The sequence below is a fragment of the Maylandia zebra genome, linkage group LG17 (assembly GCF_041146795.1).
Source record: "Maylandia zebra isolate NMK-2024a linkage group LG17, Mzebra_GT3a, whole genome shotgun sequence".
NCBI lineage: Eukaryota > Metazoa > Chordata > Actinopteri > Cichliformes > Cichlidae > Maylandia > Maylandia zebra.
In genome coordinates, this window is record NC_135183.1 from 10,427,483 (window position 1) to 10,448,515 (window position 21,033).

Below are 21,033 nucleotides of genomic sequence, written 5' to 3' on the forward strand. Positions count from 1 at the left end.
CCACACAAATTCCAAGCTCAGCTGGACCAAAATTTGACAGTGCATACTTCCATTTTGACAAAATCACCATCACCACACACTAAAATGCAGCCCCACAACATGACAGAGCCTCTGCCGTGTTTAACAAATAGGCACTCGCTGCTGGACCGATCTTTTAAATTTGCATTCATCACTCCCGCTGCCACTGATTTGTGTGTTGCCTGCATAATTTGGCACACCTCAGCCTTTTGCACAGTACTTGCCATCTTCCTGTGTAATATCTCAGAGCGTTCTCACTCCCGAGGCGTAACATGTCGACGTTTTGTCACGTCCCGCGGCGTTCCTGAGGAACGCGAAAGGAGACCTTCGGCGTTCTTATGGTACGCGGCGGGTTATTGCTGGAATCCAGTGCAATGACGCTCCCGCGGTAGTAGACGTTCCAGCCCTGTATTTCAGCCCTAAACCTAACCTTATCCCTAGCCCTGACCATAACCTTATTCCTGACCTTAACCAGGACTTTAATGATGTTAAATAGCGTGTTTCTAAGCGATTTGAAGAAAAAGAGCGAACATGTGTAGGTTCAGTCCAGACGGTTCTCATATTTCCTCTTTTTCCGAGGTCGTCATTTAGGAACATGGTGGGTAGCCGAAAACGTAATATGGTGACGATTTGTCACCTAGCGTAAAATGTTACGCTTTGGGAGTGAGAACGGGTTGAATATCTATACTACAATCCATCCAAGATGTCAGTGGTCCAGTTTTTGTGAGTACAATTATAGTGTTATTTTTGTATTGTATTGTGTAACCAAGTTTAGCAAACACATATATTAAAAATTCTAGCCTTCCACATCCATTTGTCATTTTTCTGTGGTTGTTATATTTCACTGTAAAGGCTGGTAATTATGAGATCCCTTCGTAATATTCTCCCGCCATAAAATAAATGTCATGTTTGCCTTGTAACTGTCTATTCATGGCTTCCTGCTCTTGCCTCCAGCTCCTCTTGCGTAGATGGTTTATTTGTACACTTTGGCTGGATCTCAGACTGTCTGACCGCATCTATATCTGGCTCTGACGGTCAGACAGCCTTGGGTTTCTTGAGCCAAGAAGCCAAGCATCTTATGTGCACATTTGTGCAGGCAGTGGATTTATACACTGAATTAAAATAAATTACCTGTACACAAACTGATAAAAGATTTGTCATTGATAGCCATGCACGCTGGCTCTCATTAATTTATTTCTCTATATTGGCAGTAAGCACTGCTCTTTTGTCGCCAGCCTGCAAGAATCCAGACAATCCAGTCTGACAGGCATGCTACTATTCAGACTGCATGCCAGCTGTGTGCCTCCCATGCATTTCTAATTCACTCTGTGAATTTTCATATGGATGTGATAGACATTACACATTTTGCCTTTGTCATCAATGTGGCCAAATGCATCTGTTGCGACATTTCAGGAATTCTTTTTCTCCCTTTTTCCTCCTCTTTGTGCCATATGTGGGATTTGTATAAAGAATTTACTCGATTTAAACTAAAATTAACATTTATGGATTTCATGTGCAATGGAAGCAGATATTTTAGTCACTTTGTCCTAATGATTTAAATGAAAAAAGTCACATTTTAATAGTGTAATTTCAAACTTTCTGAGATAATATGAAATCGAAGCAATTCAGTCTTTGTAATGTGCCCTCTTCTGTAACAGAGCTGACCCCCAGGATCTGTACTGTGAACAAGAGACTTGAGTCTGACTCAAGGCGAAAATATTCCCTGACAGCCCTGCCTGTACTTGAGGCTCTGCCACAGGATATTGCGACTGCACTCTTTAAGAGAAGCAATAACAGCTCGCATTTCATCTGAGACTGCATTTCGTCAAAGGCGTCGCTTCAAGATAACCAACCCGTTCTTCTCCCAGCAGTGTCAGACAGAAAAGGGGGAAAAAAGAGAGACAGAATGTAAAGTACGGGGCAGCACGAGGCAAACGCACTTAAAAACGCTTTAGAACAAAGAAAAAAAAAACCAATTGATTCATCAAATGAGTAAACTCGCAGAGGGAAAAGGTAGATATAGCTGCATTATTCTCCATGTCATTTAGCATTTCCTTCCAGAACTAGCCATTATGGCGAACTGACCATGACTCAAAGCATAGAAATGAGAAATGATTCAAATGTGAAAGGGTTCCCAGGCCGCTAGTAAAATGTTTGGTCGTTTGTGTTTGAACTTGGGGTTTTTGCACAGAAAAGAAAGTTGGCTTCACTTTTGTTGTTGTTGTTGTTTTATAGCAGTGGGGTTTTTTTTTTTTTGTGTGTGTAATTAATTAATTGATAAGTTAAAAATGGTTTGTCTCGTTATCTGCTTTTTAATATATATATATATATATATATATATATATATATATATATATATATATATATATATATATATATATATAGTGAATGGGACGGATATGAATGGTTTATAAAGAAATGACTACGAGACATTTCTAAGAAATGTAGAAACACCATAAAAGCATGCATTTGGGTGAGTGTATATCTGCGTGGAACACACCCGAGCAGGCATTCCAAGACGCCCCGGGGGTACCTGGCAATTAATGACGACAATTTACATTTTGAAACGCTAGTCTCTGCAGGGCAGCCAAGACTAGATGAGTTGAGGAAGTGACCTGTGATAGATGCCACATGATATTAATGTACGAAGGCACGCTGCCTCTAACCTGGCAGCCACCGGAAATCAATCACCACCTCGACATTGCTTTCGTTTGACAAATATGTTCTCACTGGCCAGGTAGCAGAGCTAACGGCCTCCAAAATATTTCTGTCAAAGACACAGCTCCTATTAATTATTCAGTCACCGGTGCTCCTGTGCTGCAGTGTACCTTACAATATTTACAGTGCTTGCGAGAGGCCGCTCTCCCTCTGGTGAGCGGTGGTGAGCTGCTTTTCGCACGAGCTATAATTCCATCTGGTCCACTTCCACTGAGAGAGGGAGAGAGGCGAGCTTGCTTTCATCCCTTATCAGGAAACACACTGGTCCTTTGAGGTGGATGAGTGTAAACAGGACTGAGGGTTGATGAAGGGTCTTGCATTGTCTTTAGGTCATTAATGAGGCAGGTAGGGTTTCAGACTCATGAAGTGGAGGCAGGAAGTCTGTGCTGTAATCTGCAGGGGAGCACATGTTGTTTTGTTTTCGTGCGAATGTGTGTGTGTGTTTTGTTCTTAGTCTAGATGTGAAAAGCATGCTAAATTTAGTTGGTAATCATGTGTGCATAATGCATTACTAATGTAGCAGATGGGGCAAAAGATGCCTTTTTAATTTACAGTTGGAATGAGAAGGGCGCTGTCCAGGGAGGACCATTGCAGGCAGAGTTAAACAAAGAGCACAATGGAGGCAAATCCAGCTGTTACCAGACAACCACTGGCCACCATGCTCTTACCGAGTTAAATCCCCCTTTTTTCCGCCCACAGAGCGGGAGCAGGGTGGTGGGTTGTGAAGGAGGGGGAGCGAAATGAGAGAAGGGAGTGATGTTGCATTCAAGCGGATGTGGGAAAAATGGAAGAACTAAGCTTTGGGTTGTTGAGAGGTCTTTTTTGGTTTTTAAACTACATCTGTCACCAATTCACTGGATTCTTGGAATCATTCTTGATTTCTCAAACATTGTAAGGATGATAAATGGATCAGAATAAAGCAAGAAGAAACCATGATTTTCTTTGCCTTGATAATCAAATGTGCACCTTGTCACCCAGATGGATCTAAACAAAGAGAAAACTTGCGGAAAAAAAAAAACCCAACAACTGCACATTCCCGTCTCAGATACATCGTATTTGATTTCCTGTTCTTTGTCAGATTTCTTTATGTGACTTCCACTTTTTACATGAGGTATTGTTTTTGTAATTGGATTGCAGCTTTAATGAAATGCATAACTGCTGCACTACAGGTAGAAAAATATATATACAGACTCCTTGAGAATTTAGTCCAAATATAAATGATTTCCCATTACATGCCATTCCACAAAAATAATCGTATTTAATGTTAATGTCATAAAATGATAGTAAAAGATGGATGTGGTCAAAGTGACATCACTCATTGGTTGCTAAAGTCTCATTGTTCAGGGTCCAGTAGAAAGTTTTCTTTGGTGTTTTGCTGAGAAATATTGCATCTTCATATTGTGGTGACTTCCCAAGATACCAAGGCAGGCATACCCTAAATCCTACTCAATGAAATGAATGTCCTGAAATAAGACTTCAAACTAGAGATTGAGACACATTACTCATCAATAAAGAGTTTACTGAGGTCAAAATGAAAAGGAGCAGAGGGGTGTTTTCCTGAAGACTGTACAACTGCATTCCTTTTGAAACCAGAAAAACCAGAGGTAATTAATTAATTAGGATACTATGGATAAATATCCATTTTGAAACATATGACCGAGGCTTACAAAATAAACTTAATTTTTCAATTTTTTATGACACAGCATAAGTGTCTGAGCCCATAAACTTGTCAAGAAAATGTTTACAGAGGTCAAGTCAGAAAACCATTTTTCCACAGATTTCTATAGGACCAGAGTCTTCTGGCAGCCAAATAAAATGCAGGGTTAAGACCCTTCTACATTGGTTTCTTTTTTTTCTTTTTTCTTTTTAGTTTTTTGCTGAGAATGTAGGTCTGAGGCACAATTGAGATGTTGTAGTCTCTTTTCGCTTCTTCTCTGTTGTAAAACTAAAAGCCAGTCTGGCTAACTAGAAGGCTATGAGAAAGGCCCGAGTTAGACTTCTGTAGGAAATCTGTCATAATTTATGACATAACAGGAAATCCTTTTTTTTTTTAAACTCTGTGCCCTATCCTTTCATGTAATCTGATGTGCATCCCCCAAGAAATGTAACTATGGCAGGTCGATGCAGTCAGCTATGGCTGAATGCCTTGGAAGGCTGCAGCGTAGGATTAAAAGGCATTGCTGGTTATGTCTTGCGTGTTGTAAATTTATTTTCTAAATCAAACTAAAGTGGGCCTAAACTCCATTAATCTGTGGCCTCTGTAAACAGATTTTATTCACTCTTTCCCTACTCTTAAGTCTTTTTGTATAAAATATTTGAGTTAAAAGGTCAAAAAAGGAAGGCATGCTTTTAGAAAGATCCTACCAAGTACATCACAACACACCAAGTCTGCTCTGTCTCTTGGATTATCAGTCATCAGCATGTCCAGTTTCAAAGGACAAGCGAAAATGCTCCTCTTTACGCTCAACAATGGACTTCACCAACCAATGGGGTTAATTTGTCTACCTCTATATTTTATGATCATCAGTTTATGAGTTTAGGACCATCGGCTCCATAGCACATCTGTTACAATCATTCTTCAACCCATATCACTTATCACAATCTATTTCAAAACACAAAGATAACAAAGGCCATAATAATGGCCTTGAGGCATCACGATTGGGGCTTCAGCAAACAATGGCTTAGTTCAGCCATTTAATTACAGCCAAAACACCTGCCTCATTAAAAGATAAAACATTATTGCCATAACATGTCTACAGCATTTCCACTGTGTGGCAAGATGAAAATAAAGTTTCTAAAATCTTCAGTTATCAGTTTGATTATACCCTCAAACTGAAAGATGAAGAAAACTGTCCCCTAAATTGTCAAATAACAATATGAATGCAGCATGGCTTGATTAAGTTTTAATTGTAAGAGTGTTTGCTGGAACGCAGAGTGTGTGTGTGTGTGTGTGTGTGTGTGTGTGTGTGTGTGTGTGTGTGTGTGTGTGTGTGTGTGTGTGTGAGAAAAAGAGAGAGAGAGAGAGAGAGAGAGAGGGAGAGGGAGAATACAGGGAGGACATTTTTTCACCCACGATCCTTGAAGGTAGCATGAGTGACTGAAGTGGGTCACGTGAGATGCTCCGCTAAGAATGCGGTGACGTGGGAGAGTTCTGTCAGTGTAGCGGTGTCTGACAGCCAGCTTCCCCGGGCCAGTAGGTACCTCGCCCGGCTGAGGAATCCGACCGGGGTCGCTCTGAGACGGAGCACAGGAGAAGGAAAAAACAAGAAGGTGCGGACTGAAAACCCGAAGCAGGGAGGTGAAGGTAGATGAGTTGTTGTTTCCGTTTCCCACTCCAGGACTCGGGGAACATGTTTTGGCTGTGATTGGACTTATATATGGAAGATTATATATATATTTTTTCCTATTCTGCTCATTTTTATTACTCCCCTTCTGCCTAACACCAGCTTTCCGAGCATCGTGAAGTACCAGCCGTACTCCTGCTGCTCTGTCGCTTTTCAGCGGGCTCCCCGATAGCCTTGTGGGGCGGGGATGCTGTGGTGTTCTTGCTTTCATTCTGACATGAAATAACACATCTGAGCAGCGGGCCAAACTTGGATAAAATCAGAAAACAACGCAGAAACAGAAAGGTGAGGGGATACGTAAATGAAGTAGAGGGCAGCAGTGTAGAGCGGGCACAAGGCGCAAGACAGGAGAGGAAGGAGAGGGGGAGTCGCAGCAGGAGGAGAACCAAAACCCGCAGGTTTGTTGAGCTTGTGGGGATGAGAACGAGGAGGAGGGACCTTACGCATTGAAGGTGTCAGTGCGATTAGAAAAACAGGGGGAAGGGAACTAAAGCCCAGATTGTTTCCAGTCCTGAGAGACGGTGATGGCGAGTGCAGGCACCGGGGTCCCTGCTCTCCCTCAGCCGACCGCAGCCCCATCAGCTACCGCAGCGGCAGCAGCATGAGGAGGAGGAGGTAGGCAGCCCTGCACGTCTCATCGGTCCCCCCACATCCTCATTATTCATTTAGCCTTCCCCGCCCTCCTCTCCCCTCCATTACATCCACCTTTCTTCCCCAGCAGCCTTGACGAGTACCAATCTAGCCATCAATCAATTTCTCCACACACCTTTGTCCCAACATCATGCATCTCGTCTCAGATACTTTCCAGAAGCCCCTCTCCCCCCCCATACCACGGGGAAGGTGTACCAGAGGACCACTTATTTAAATTCCACTATTATTTCTTCCCCTAAAAATGAATGTTGTCCACTTGCCTGGTTTTTGTGTGACATTCCTGGAGGCACAGTGTCAGCAAAAGGGGTCAGTAGTGCATGCTGTATTAGTCTCCATAAAAATCAAGTTTAGGAAATCCCTCTGTAAACCTGCCAAGATGCAAGGCCAGGGACTTTCCATCGATCCAGTTCAATTAACAGGGTTTTTTTTATCCACTTCATCATGTCGAGCTGCCTGAGTGTTTTTGGGCACTAAAGACCGTGCATAGTTGGGGGATATCTGCTAAATGCTGCGACGGAGAGGGAAAAAAAGGCTAACCTCCCCCGTCAGGGTGTTCACTCTGACCACCAGACTATGAAACTTTAATAGGGTCTAATTTTCAAACCCCCTTATAATTTATTACAGTGGCGTCTGAACCGAGTCCTCAAAAAGAGTCCAAGGGAAGAGAACATGTGCAGGGTGTTAGGACTGTGAGAGGTAAATACAGCAGTAATAGTTTTCAGATAGCACAATTAACGGAAGTGGATAACACTTTCTGTGTCTGTCACTCGCTTAGAGAAGTGCGATGCTGTAGCATAATATTTACAGCTGCGGTGGGTCCTGGATGCCAAAGCTTGATTTCCTAAAAGGTCGGGAGTCCAAGTCAAAGTCCAAAGGCTGCTCAACACTTTCTGTTGTCACTGCCATTACTCAGACCTAAAGCTATTTAAAGACCAAGCGAGTCTAAATGTTTACTGTCTACAGTGTATGTGGTAAAGGTTCAGTTTACACGAAATTGGATTACATCTGTGGAGTTCAGAACGCTGATGTATGTTTGAAAATAATCCATTTTTTTAAATCACTTTTTTTTTAATCCAATCAGCTTTGAAACATCTAAAGAGAATCTGTTTAATGTGATGCATTGGTCAGAATCGGCCGATTTCCACACTCGCAGCCACAAGCTGAGGTTACGTTAGTGTGGAAGTTCCTCACTGTGAGCAAAAGACAAAGATTCATAAAAGTAAACCGTCTGTAGCAACAAACAGACGCTTAAACATGGTTGTTTTAAAAAAAAGCTAACAAAGGAAAAGTGACTAAAGCAAACCCAGAGCTCAGAGCCAACCACAAACCAGCAGCCTCGGTATGAGCAAAGGATCAAGGCAGTTATGGGGAAAATGATGGAGATGATTGAAAGAGAGAGCAGAGTCTGAGGTCCTGCTTTCTGCTGAATTTATACATTTACTAGAAAATGACGTAAGTAACATCTGATATTTGTTTGTTGCCCCTACTTTTGTTTGCATGGTAAAATATGTCAGGTAAAGATTCGTGTGCTAGCGAGTCATTTTCAGTGAATTATTTGCACCACTTCCTAACAGCACAGTGTTTTATTTTCAGTTGTTTGCCTGAGAGAACTACCAGCAGTTTGGGGGAAGTTGTAAACATTAACAATTTATCTTGTTATGAAACATTTTTTTGCAACAAAAAAACATTTATATTACAGTATTTATCAGTTATTTGATTAATCAAAGTCAGTTTAAAGAAATGGCTATCTTAAAACCAGAATATGAATAACACTTCTTGATTAGATACCAGAAAAGTTTGTAATTTGGGTCAGCTGACCTGATAAGGATCAGATATGGCTATGTCGTGTGTTGGAAGGGCTCAAGTGGCCTGGCCCACATTTGACCAGGCTCTAGTCATGAAGGATATTAAAAAAAATAAAACGCAGCTGGCCATCCAGAGTGTCTCGTCTGTTCAACACTTAGCAAGAACTCAGCCCTCCCTATCCTGCCGGCCCTTTCCAGGCTGAGTCAGACAGCAAACAACGTTTTCAAAGGGTCTGAAAATTATCCTTTTTCTTTAGTTCTTGGACGGCAAGTCTGTGGATTATTTAAAACATCATGACAATCTTTTACTTTTGGCGGGGGTAAAGATACAAGGCGGTTTTATTTTTAAACCTGTAAAAGTACAACAAATGCCAAATTTCCTTCTTTTGTATTTGGGTTTTGACCTTATCAATATTCTACAGATAAAACGACTCGTCCACGTAACTAAATATATCACAGGAATGTTTGTTTTTGAGTAAAGCGTTACTGACAGAGGACACTTGGATTTATAGACAGAGACAAAAGAAAACAGTGAAATCAAGGAGCAGCATACACTGTGTGCCGGCTCTTTAATCCAGTGTCGAAATTAAAAAATTGTATCACATGAATTACATGAATTTTACAAATTATTATTATTTATTTTTTATTTGTATACTAGCAGATTAGACTCAGACAGATGTGTTGAGAAGAAGCAGCATATTAAAGGGGATATGAAAAGCAGTAACCTGAAGATGGTTTCATTTAAAACTCAAACTATTTTTTATTTCAGTGTCTGTTTCAGTATATTAAACTTTGTTCTATAGCTGAAGGATAGTCCATATAGCACTTTTATTTTATTCTGTTTTAGTTTATTTTATTGTGTGTGTGTGTGTGTGTGTGTGTGTGTGTGTGTGTGTGTGTCTCTCTGTGTGTGTGTCTGTTTTTAATCTTTCTCTGACCTTTATTTTGGTGACACTGTGATTTCCATCCAAGGTTACTGTAGATGTGCAGTTGACTGATAGTCCTTGGAAAGATTTTTTGGTAGACTGTCAAACAAATGGAATTTGAATAGAATTCATAAATGTATTTGCACATCTAGATTCAGTTCTACAACATGCACTCTTGCCTTCTACAAATAAATTGTTGTTCTAAAGTACTCACTGAATTTGAGTGTGTTACTGTAACAGGATGCCACTGGCGCAACAAGTCAGTTGGTGGAGATTCTTCCTTTCCAGATATTCCACGTAACAGCTGTTACTGCAGAGTAAGTGAAAGTGTCTTTTTGCTTCTTAACCTCCTAGGACCTGGCGTCCACATATGTGGACATCGCATTTTGGGTTATTTAGACCAAAATACTAAATTTTGCTCTACAAGGGCCTGATATCCACTTACGAGGACATTATACTGCTACTGTTCTATCAAAATTTTAAACGAATATCCTCATTTGTGGCTCTTATTTTGATTAGAAACAAAAATTAGGTTAAAAAAAATCTGGTAATTGTTTGTTTTTACATTCATCAGGTCCCAATCAGCCCAAATATCAAAGAATAATTAAAAATGCATGCCGTGGAAGAGTTCGGGTCTTAGGAGGTTAAGTCTATTTTTCGAGGTTTTGCTATTCTGTCATTTTTCTCTTCTCTTTATTTCTTTTCTCCTTCCCCTAACCACCAACTGATGGTGGCAGGTGGCTTCCCCTCTCAGAGCCTGGTTCTACAGGACGTGTCTTCTTGTTAAAAGGGAGTTTTTCCTCACCACTATTGCAAAGTGCTTGCTCATAGGAGAGACATTGATTGTTGCCATTTTTCTCCAGAACTGCAGGGTTTTTACCTCACAGTAGAACGTACCTTGACGGGAGTGCTATTCTGATTTCGTGCTACCTAAATAAACCTTAACTGAACTGGATTGAATTCTTAGTCTCTTCAGGTTTTTTATTCACTTGCTTTTCATTTGCTGCACAGCCCACCATAGAAACATATTAGTGATCAGCCTGGTGTTGAGGTTGGTTCATCTCTTGGCTGAAGTTTTCCACATGATGGCCCATTAGAGACAGCTGATATAAGCTTTTGGGAAAAAACTTCTTATCATCCCTGTGCTAATGTATTTATATTAGCCTAAACATAGCTATGTAGCTAGCCACCATGTGGCACATCATTGTATGTAAGTTGGCCCAGCTTGACTAACCCTTTAAATGTCACAGCTAATGTGTTTTCTGTTTAGTATTTTAGACATACTTTGGTCAGAACCTGGTATCTCATCTTTAGTTAGAAACCAATGAGATAGCTTCCTGTTAACGTCCAACTCGGCTGAACCCTTGAATGTAAACTTAACTGTAATATCTGGGAGAACAGCCGCAGTGATCATTTTATTATGGCTGAAAAGATCTTTCTCTCTGAGTGGTGGCTCAGAGTTTGATTGATTTGGAAAACTGAAGCAGCATTGGACTGGGAAATGGCTAATGACATCAGATTTAACAAAGGGATAGATCAATGCCTGCCATAGTATAAAGTAAAGGATGAATTAAAATAATTTGAAGTTGATCAAAGCAACCTAAAATCTACTAGATGGATAGATTAATTTGTTTTCTTGGCAAAAATGTGAAAAAAGACAACAACAAAAAGATCTTGGCCGTCAGGGTTTTTTTGTAAAGAAAAGTTTGAGCTTGAAACTAGTTTTTGGTTCATCACTAGTTAAGACGCAATTTATTTTAATAATTTTTATTTAAAGAAATGCAGTTTTCTTAAGATTATGAAAACCCTGCTTTTCACTTTAGTAAATATAACCAAAGTAAAGCTGCCAGCTGGCCATTCAGAAATAGAACAACAGTGTGGAAATTAGAATAGGGATGACCACCACCCCTGATCTCAAGTTACTAGTATTCTTGGATTTACATGTTGAACTATTCACTGCAATCAGATGGTAAACAAAAGGCTGAGAATGAAATGACAGGTTCTTGAAGTGGAGTGCTGCTGAACAGAAGTGAGGAATGGATTATGTCACAGTGGTTCCCAAACTTTTACACACTTACATACACACACACAGCTACCGTCCCTCCATTTAGAAAGGCAGAGGCGCCACGGTGTAATTATTTTACGTGTAGTTGTTTGTTTCCTGTGTAATAATATTCAACATTGCTATCAATACAATTTTCAAAAAATGCCTCTCTGTGCAAAATGGGTTCAAAAACATAAACAACTGTGGGATACTGTTTGTCTGTGATTTGGAGAGCCCAGTGCGTGCTACTGACGCAGGGAAAACCAATTATGCAAAGGAGACCTGAATGTGCTGGATACTTTACTGATGGTATTTTCAAACTTGATGCCAAAAGGAGGGCTTTATAGATGAAGGTCCATGATTGAGGAGATCATATTACGTGTCAGCATTTTAAATGGTGACTTCATTAGAAAATAAATTTAAAAAGGAGAAAAAAGTATTAAAAGCTGAGGTGGATTTGCCATGTGTGACTCAGTTGTTATGAAGAACATCCATGAGTAGTGAGTTTGCTCGACAGCTAAAACACAGTGAGCGTTGCAAAGCTGCATTCCTTGTTTGTTGAGCAGGTATGGTTTTTGACTCCACCTCAGATATACAAAATAGGTAGTCACTGTCAACCTGGCTATATTTAGTTATGTTTCCATGGAGTGCATTGCTCTAAGCTGTTCTACATAACTTAGGTTAAATAGACCAAAATGAGCCTGGATTGGATGTTGAATAGACAATAGACATTAATAGACCGTTCTCCACGAAAATTGAAAACAGAAGTCATAGCTGCCGGACACGTTATTTCCTCAACATATTTTTTATGATTTCAAATTTTTTCTAACAGCTGTTACTTCAGCAATAAGGTAAGAGCTGTGAAAAAACATCTATGTAATTTGCATATCTACCTGACGTTTGATTCGTCTAATTTAGTTCAGTCAAAAAGAACTGCAGTTAAAATAGTACTGACTTTATGGAGTTAAAGCTTAAGCGATGAGGCAATTCAGTTACAGGACAGGAAATGGAAGTAATTTGAGGATTAATTATTTTGAGTGTCTTTTGCCATTCAGGTACAATTGAGCATTACTGAAACTAAGTAAGACAAAAGTATTTCAACATTTTTGCCACTTCAATTTTCAAATGTTTTAGAATAAGTTACTCAGTTGCAGTTACCCTCAGTTTATGTGTATACAGTAGCACTCATTTGTACAGTCGCAGTCATCACCCTATGGTATTAAACAGAACAAAGAATGTGAGAATGATAACTCTTGGTCACAGTTGAGAGGAAGTTAACAGGAAAAGACTTCTGGTAGAAAAAGGTTAAGTGAGGGGTTTTAGTAACCTGCTTCGACTGATTGGGGAAGGAGGGGAAAGACAAGGAAGGAAGGAGAATATATAGAATAACGTGCAAATATTTCTTTCAAAATAAGACACACAACTACAACACGGGAAAAGACCCAGGGAAACCGAGTTAATGATAAAGACCCTGAAAACCATAAATTTCACAGCTTTATGATGTATATATAGTGTTGTGAAAAACGTTTTCACTGGACTCTGCAGCCCTGTGAAAACTAAGTACACCTCATGATTCAGTAGCTTTTAGAAGCACCTTTACCAGCAATAACTTGAAGTTGTCATTTTCTGTACAACCCGTTCTTCTTTACAATTTAGGTTCAGTTCACTTATGTTTACAGGCATTCTAAATGCACAGGTGACCTAAGCTCTTGCCATATCATTTGTGGACTTTTTCTGGGTATTGCAACTCGGAGGGGGGGCTATTTTTCAGCCATTCTGTTATAGGCTTGCTGGTATGCTTGGGACCACTGTCTTGTTGCATGAACCAGTTTCAGTCAAGCTGTAGCTGATCTACTTTCGTCTACAGACTAGTTCGTGTTAGATTCATTGAATGCAAGGTGCCCAGTTCCCGTGGCTTCAAAATAAGCCATGTCACCCCTCCACCACTGTGCTTGCAAGTTGGAATGAGGTGTTTGTGCCGATTTGTTGTTTTTGGTTTTTGCCAAACGCAGCCCTGTGCATTATGCCCAGACATCTCTAGTTTGGTCTTCTCTGTCCAAAGAACATTGTTTCACAAGACTAGTTTTTCCATACAAGTTATATCTCATTCAACCACAACACTCAGGATTTGTTTGTCGATGTTGTTTAGCCTTTGATGGTTCTTTTTAGAGATGCCTGAGCTTTCGTTACTCCAATGAAGGCAGTATGGCGTAACACTAGTTTAGCATTAAAATAAATCATAAATGTAGTGGTTGCTTCAAGGCTGGTGTTATTGGAGGAAACAGGAATGTCAAATGAACCACATAATCAGTCGGACCGGTTCCAGTGAAGCAGAATTTAACCTCTAACTTCAGTGAGCAGCCGCTCTGTGAGCCGTTTTCCTCAAGAAAATGTGTCACTATCACAAAGTGCATTTTTTTTCATCAAATGAAGGTCATATCTTCATTGACATCGGCAAAGCTTGTTTTGCATGCGTCTCACAACATGTTCAGGCAAAAGCAGTCTAGGCTGCTTATGCAGGCATAGAAAGAAAGAAAGCAAACCGTGGTGATTGGTGTGTGAACATTGGGAGTTTCTTCCTGCTGATTTTAAGGCTGAGAGAAAAGGCACTACAATGTATGCTTAGTATGTTACCAAAGTGCCACTCCCCGAGGCGTCATTCTGACTATTGACCGCTGCTGAAACGCTGGGGCTTTAATTAGCACTAGTGTAACTAATTGGCTTATATAGAAGGGACATTGATGGGAGCGAAGAAAATGAATTAATGAGGAAAGGCATTGGCAGATTAAATTGCACTGGTAAAAATTAAAAATGGGTGCCTGATCTCCTGGTGAAATTGGCATTTAGATCCAAAACAACGTCAGAAATCCATTGAGGGTTGTAAGCGCGTGGGTGGGGTAGATGTCAGATTTCGCGTGTGTACCCGTGCGTACATGTTTATTTTTATGTGTATGCGCCTCTGTGTGTGGACTCTTCATCAGAGCTCATGGAACTACATGCTCATTTAGCTGACAGCAGAAATCTCTCAAGCGCTGGATGTGCTTCGATGTAAAGTACGTTAACCTTTAAAACAAAGCCGGCCCTGGCCTCTCTCATTCTCCTGTAATTGCTTGCGCTGGGTAAGCACACTCGCCTGAAAAGGTTATCGTGTTCCTTGTCAGTTGTCATGATGAATGAGCAAACATAGCAGGAAACTGAAAATTGCAAGTTTAGATTTAGAAAAAAAACACTCTCTCATAGCAAGCTGGCATGTTGCATTTGCAAAAATTATTGCTCCATTGTTTCGTATCTCAAATTATTAAAAAGCAAGCAAACAAGCAAGAAAGGCAATGCAGGCAGGCAGTAAATTAACACACACAGGAAGCAAAAGGGGATTCTAGACTGCTACACTGCTGCTACATTAATATTCGCCAGAGTCTAGTACAACCTCCAAGTTTCTGCTGGCATATTCTGTTTTCTCTAGTGATGTGTACTGCCAGCATGAGTGTGTGTGTGTGTGTTAGTCAACGTGGACAGCAGTGATGATGTTTGCGTCAAGTGTGAATATAATTATGTGTGATGTGCACATGCATCTTTTGTCTGTGTGTGTACACAGATCTGATTATGTGTGTAGCGTATTTGCTGTGTGTATCATTAAATCTTGTCGGCATTATATTCTGGGTTTGTCTGTCAGTGATCCCAACAAAAATGATTGCATGTGTGCTGTTTGCTATCCATGTGATTGACTATATTGCATAGTAAATGCTTTTTTTGTGCAAGCTGACTGTTTGCCTTGGTGACTCGCTGAGCTGGTGCGTGTATACCACAATCTTTTTAGGTAAATCCTGCTTCAGAACAGTGCGTTTACAGAGCCAGGCTCATTTTAGATCACGAACCACATACAGCGTACTCTGATCTTAAGTGTCAGTCAGTGTAAAGCCCTTTAATTACACATTTAATCTGTGAAATATCTTAATATAGCGAAAAAAGATGGACATTTTCAACTTTATGTCTTGGTTTTTTGTATATGACAAAGAAAGGCTGCTGTAGTAAATGAACAATATGTCAGTATTGGAAATAAATGTGTAAAAATAACAGAAGTAGTTCTGGGTTGTCCTTGCCTAGACTTTCCTGTAATTACAAATACTTTAAACTTTTTGTTAATTCACAGAATTAACAAAACAGTCAGATTTGAGGCTTTCCCAGGCCGATTCTGGCCAGCGGACCTTGAATTTGTCACCCCTGGCATAGAGTTTTCTAAGTGGCTTGTCTGTCAGTTGCATTCTGCGCATTCACCATTATGTCTCTCTTTGTGCACAACGTCCTGTTGGACAGCACACATAATCACGTAGATTTTTGTCCACACTGTTTGCCTGTTTCCTTATCTGTCCTCTCCTTATACTGTACGTCTCCATGTTCCAACCTCAAGCAGCCTGGGTGATTGCAGCTAGACAGTAGGCAGCATTGATAAGCTGGAGGTAGAAGGTGAATGGCTGGTGATGGCTGTTATCACCAGAGGCTGGCTCAGGCTTAGGCACCGCTGCCTGCTGGACCCTGAAAACTCACTTTGACAGATGCATCTCCTCCCTAGCTGTTGACGCGCTGCGGGGGGCTGATGACACTTGCTTGCCCATGCGGCTCAGGGTAGCGTTTGCTGGCACCGCGTTGGGCCAAACCTGCAATTTATAGTTTGCCCCAGGCATTAAACTGAGTAATGACATGCAAAGAAAAAAAGAAACCACCATCTCACCATGCCTACCACCAATCTGCCAGCCCAAAATGTAGCTTCCACCAGTCTTGACTATTTTAACTGGGTTTAACCATGAGATGAATTCCTGATTCCCTTTATTTTCTGTCACTGTGCAAATTTATGGCCGTCAGTTGTGTAAACCATGAGATAGAATTATTCGGGATGTGTTCTGTATATCAGCAACTAGACACAACTGGGAGTGCTTGTTTTTCAACCATACAGATGCACTGTATGCATAATTTTCAGAGCAGCATCCAGGCCCTGCCGTGTTGTTCGTCCCTGTCCAATCAAAGATACAACAGTGCTCACGGTGAATCAGCTACTTCCTTTTGAACTGTTAAGTCAGCTTACCGAGAGAGCCATTTGCCATATTGGACCCTCCATCCACAGAAAGCTCTAACTGAGGGTTTTTTAGTCAAAGTCACTCGAGCGTGTCAAAACAAGCCATGAGAAAAACAAAGCACAATTAATAATTAGGTTCAGTTCTTTCCCACAATAAAAACCACACCTGCAATTCAGACAACTAACATGTGGCTCTGTGCCAGTGAATAGGAGGTGCTTTTGGGCTGCTTCCAAAGCTGTTTTCTCAGTCTCCTTTTTTTCTCTTTTCAGATTTTAACCCTGCTCTAAGCTGCATCGGAGGGGGTTCAGACATTCCCCTGACTCCACCAGGAGGCTAACTCCAACCTGTCTGTCAGCTCAGATAACCCTCTGATTGTTGACAACCACATGTTTACGGTGACTGTATGTGACCGCCGCCGCCCATTCTCGAGCAGCAGCAACAGCCTCCTGCGACCCCGACCTGCATCATGCAGTGGAGACGGCGGCACTGCTGTCCCATCAAGATGACCTGGACCGTCAAGCGCTCCCTCTTTCGGACCCACGTGGCCGGGCTCGTCTCACTGGCCCTGCTCTTCGCCGTTTTCTTATTTTTCAGCCACCAAGACTGGCTGCCAGGGCACAGCGGGCCTCGCGAAAACCCGCTTGCCTACACTGTCAGGGGCCTTCGAAGCCCCAAGGGAGAGGCGAACCAGAGCAACTCCCTGAGGGGCCTTTGGAGGGAAACAGGGAATGTTGCACCAAAACCTCTCCTCAACCTCAGCTCTCAGCAGGGTGAGGGGGCAGCAGGAGAGGCAGCAGTCGTGGGGGGAGGAGGAGGTGGAGGAGCCAGAATGGGTGTAATGGGGCTCGGGGACTCGATGAGTACTAACAACACGCTAGAGAAGGAGATGGGTGTTGGCGGGAGGCTTAGCGCCCAGCCCTATCGATACATCCTGAACGAGCCCTTCAAGTGCAGAGACAGCACACCCTTTCTCATCCTGCTCATAGCTGCTGAGCCAGGACAGGCCAATGCCCGCAATGCAATCCGCCAGACATGGGGAAACGAGAGCGTGGCGATGGGCCTGGGGTTTGTCTGTCTTTTCCTGCTCGGCACAGGAAAGAGTTCGGACACCCTCCTTCAGAGCAGAATCGAGGAAGAGAGCCGCGTTTACCACGATATCATTCAACAGGACTATCAGGACACTTACTACAACCTGACCATCAAAACTCTGATGGGCATGAACTGGGTAGCTACCTATTGCCCACATGCTTCCTACGTGATGAAGACAGATAGTGACATGTTTGTCAATACAGAATATCTCATCCAGAAGCTGCTGAAACCTGAGATGCCTCCGAGGCAGAGGTATTTCACTGGCTACCTGATGAGGGGCTATGCACCAAACCGAAACAAAGACAGCAAGTGGTACATGCCACCAGAGGTGTATCCAAGCGAGCGCTACCCGATATTCTGCTCAGGCACGGGGTACGTGTTCTCAGGGGACATGGCCGAGCTGATCTACCAGGCCTCGCTCAGCATACGCAGGCTGCACCTGGAGGATGTTTACGTGGGAATCTGCCTGGCGAAGCTGCGCATTGAACCAGCACCCCCTCCCAACGAGTTCCTTTTCAACCACTGGCGTGTGTCTTACTCCAGTTGTAAGTACAGCCACCTCATCACATCCCATCAGTTCCAACCCAATGAACTCATCAAGTATTGGAACCACTTGCAAAGCAACAAGCACAACGCCTGTATCAACATGGCCAAGGAAAAGAGCGGCAGGCACAGACACCGGAAGTTCCACGGAGAGAGGCCTCCGTGATGGATCCTGCGATTACACCCCATCTTAAAAAAAAAAGAAGAAAGGTAGGAAGGATAGAAGAGTTCAGTGTAACTACAGATGGTGAAGGGCATGTTGAACTCTCAGCACTATACCTTATGGGGATAAGCACATTGTTTTTGGTATTGTGTACAGTTGATTCAAACTATTTTTTTAATCAAAAAATGAAAAAAATATGTATTGTAAATCTATTGAGCTATTTCCAAAAGGGAGAATGGGGGACATTTCTGTGTGAAATGGAGCGTGCTAAAAAAAAAGAAAAAGAAAAAAAAGCTGCAGCTCAAGAGCGGTGTTTATGATAATTCAGGTGCCAACAGAAAGGTGGTAATTTATGCTCTTCTCTAAAGGGTAGTACTGTATGTCACATTCTACGAATACACAAAAAAAACAAAAGAAAAAAAAAGAAAAACATTAAGACACAAGTGTGTTTACAAAGACAAAGGGAAATGTACATGTACTATGTCAAAAAGTTATACTACCTAAATATGAATGAATGATATGAACCTTTGACGTTGACCAGTTATGCTGCCCTGTTTCTCAGTGTTTACTTTCCAGATCTATCGATGACTACCACCCTAAAGAGAAGGTTTATCTGTCATATACTGTATTTTATTTAAAACGATCGACATGAACGCACCCAGAATCACATCAGAGATGACTGAGATTGTATTTTTTAAAGCTTTACATTGACTATGACTCTGCACTTCAGCAAATGTGCAATGAATCTGTTAACGAATAAACGTTCCAAAATCACTTTGTGTGCAGCAGTGTGTGTCTGTTTTGTCGGGGGTTCTTCCTAAGCTGTCGAACGTAAAGTGGTGTGGACCACCGGACGTTAGCAGAGGAGCTACAGTGAGCCTTGGCATCAAAAAGAGTACCGAATGGATGGAACACATTTCTGCTAATAGAAATAACTAAATTTCCCTCATATGTATCCAATCGGGCGGACATCTATTCACTGCAATGTCCTGTGCTTCACACTTTGTCCACACAAACCATGCAATAAGCCCTGTACCTTATGTACAGTGGCGGTGAAAGTTGTTCAAATGCACAGCAACTCAAAACACCACATGAAAAATAGTTAAAAGCAAAGAAAACCATATGGAAAAAAACACACAAGCGAAATTAATGAAATGCCACAAAAGCTTACGAGAAAAAAAAATTCACCAAACCCAAGGAACGTGTTTCTGGGGAGACAATAACGTGATGAAACTGTTTTGGAAATCACAAGCGACAGTAAATGGCTAATAGCAAACATGTATGTGTGAATCTTGAGATTAAAATGTACATTAGGTTGCATCTTTTTCTTCCTCACAGCAATGAATCCTTTATTTTTTTTGAAGAGTCTCAGTGCACAGTTACTACTGCAGCCGTTCCATCCCATTAATGTCTTCCCAAAAATGCTTTCTTAAGCTGCAGTGCATTTGATCTTTCACAGCCACCACACTTCTGGATGGGGGGGTATTTTCAAATTTCATCAGAATAGAAATATTGCATCATATGTCATAGGGAACAATGATTCAGGTTGTCACCATCTGTTTATGCCTGCTCTTAGAAGCAAATGATATGTAGAGAAATCATTTAGCATTACAGTTTACTGCTATTCAGCTCATCTGAATTTTCATTTAGAAAATATTAAGTATTAAAAGTGGACTGGTTGCATTTCAGTGTTAAATCAATCACAAGGATCAATATACGATGTAATGCATACATTAATAACTGTTTTGCTGATATGACTGATATCATTTTGAAACCAGGAGCTAGCTACAACAGCTAGCTAGCAGCCAAAGAGTATAGTTATTAACACTAATATGGAAGTGTTAAAACATAGGCATTGTCACCGGTTTGTCACTGCAATAAACAAATTGCTATAGAGAACAGCTAACTAATTAGCTGAAAACAACAGGAGATGATGATGAACTTGCTAATAGACTGCTGCAGGAATCACGAAAGGGATAAAAAAAAGTTCACAGTAGTTTCATGTTTTGTGGAGCAAGGTAATCTTCACAAATATACACAATTCACAAAATTTTCTGAGGGTAAATGCAACTGCTCGAACATCTTTCAGCTGCTCCCATTAGAGGTCACCACAGTGGATTATCTGCATCCATCTCTAGCTGCCAGCTTCATCGTCAACAGCTTTTTTCCAATATATCCTCTGCCCCCTCCTCCCTGTGTCCAAATCTAATCTTGTCGATCCTGGTCACTCCTAATGAAAATCTTAACTGCGATTTCTAGAACTAAAACACTATTAATATTAACTTTTTGATGACCGTGTGATGATGTTAACTTCAGTCTCACTTCTTAGAAAATGCTTCCTTTAAGACATGTTCAAAATATATGAGTGAATTTATGGGTGCAGTATTCACTTAAACATTTTACGTGAAAATGTACAAAGAAATGGTAAATGGCCTGTATTTGTATAGCGCTTTACTAGTCCCTAAGGACCCCAAAGCGCTTTACACATCCAGTCATCCACCCATTCACACACACATTCACATTCAAAGATGGTGTTAACCCTCTGAGGCATAGGCTGTAGGTGCTAGCCCTGTTAGATTTTTGGAGAAAAGTAAAATGAACTAACTTTGGGTTAAAGTTGGGTTAGTACTTCCAAGCGGATGCACAAACGGACAGACAAT

The 21,033-nt window shown here is 41.3% G+C and overlaps 1 protein-coding gene across 2 annotated transcripts; it reads left to right on the plus strand.

The window, feature by feature from the left end:
- Nucleotides 1-5,838: 5,838 nt before the first annotated feature.
- Nucleotides 5,839-19,147, plus strand: b3galt2 (UDP-Gal:betaGlcNAc beta 1,3-galactosyltransferase, polypeptide 2). Of its 2 annotated transcripts, none has more exons than XM_004567378.4 (2): nt 5,839-6,695; nt 16,848-19,147. In XM_004567378.4, the coding sequence occupies exon 2, from the start codon at nt 17,045-17,047 to the stop codon at nt 18,374-18,376; it is 1,332 nt and encodes a 443-aa protein (XP_004567435.1). In that variant the 5' UTR covers nt 5,839-6,695; nt 16,848-17,044; the 3' UTR covers nt 18,377-19,147. The 2 variants fall into 2 exon arrangements, with proteins under 2 accessions (XP_004567435.1, XP_004567436.1); XM_004567379.4 differs by having other exon boundaries at nt 5,839-6,006.
- Nucleotides 19,148-21,033: the final 1,886 nt, after the last annotated feature.

What these genes read in the sequence shown, in the direction of transcription:
- b3galt2 (XM_004567378.4), top strand. Translation starts at nt 17,045, where the DNA reads ATGCAGTGGAGACGGCGGCACTGCTGTCCCATCAAGATGACCTGGACC.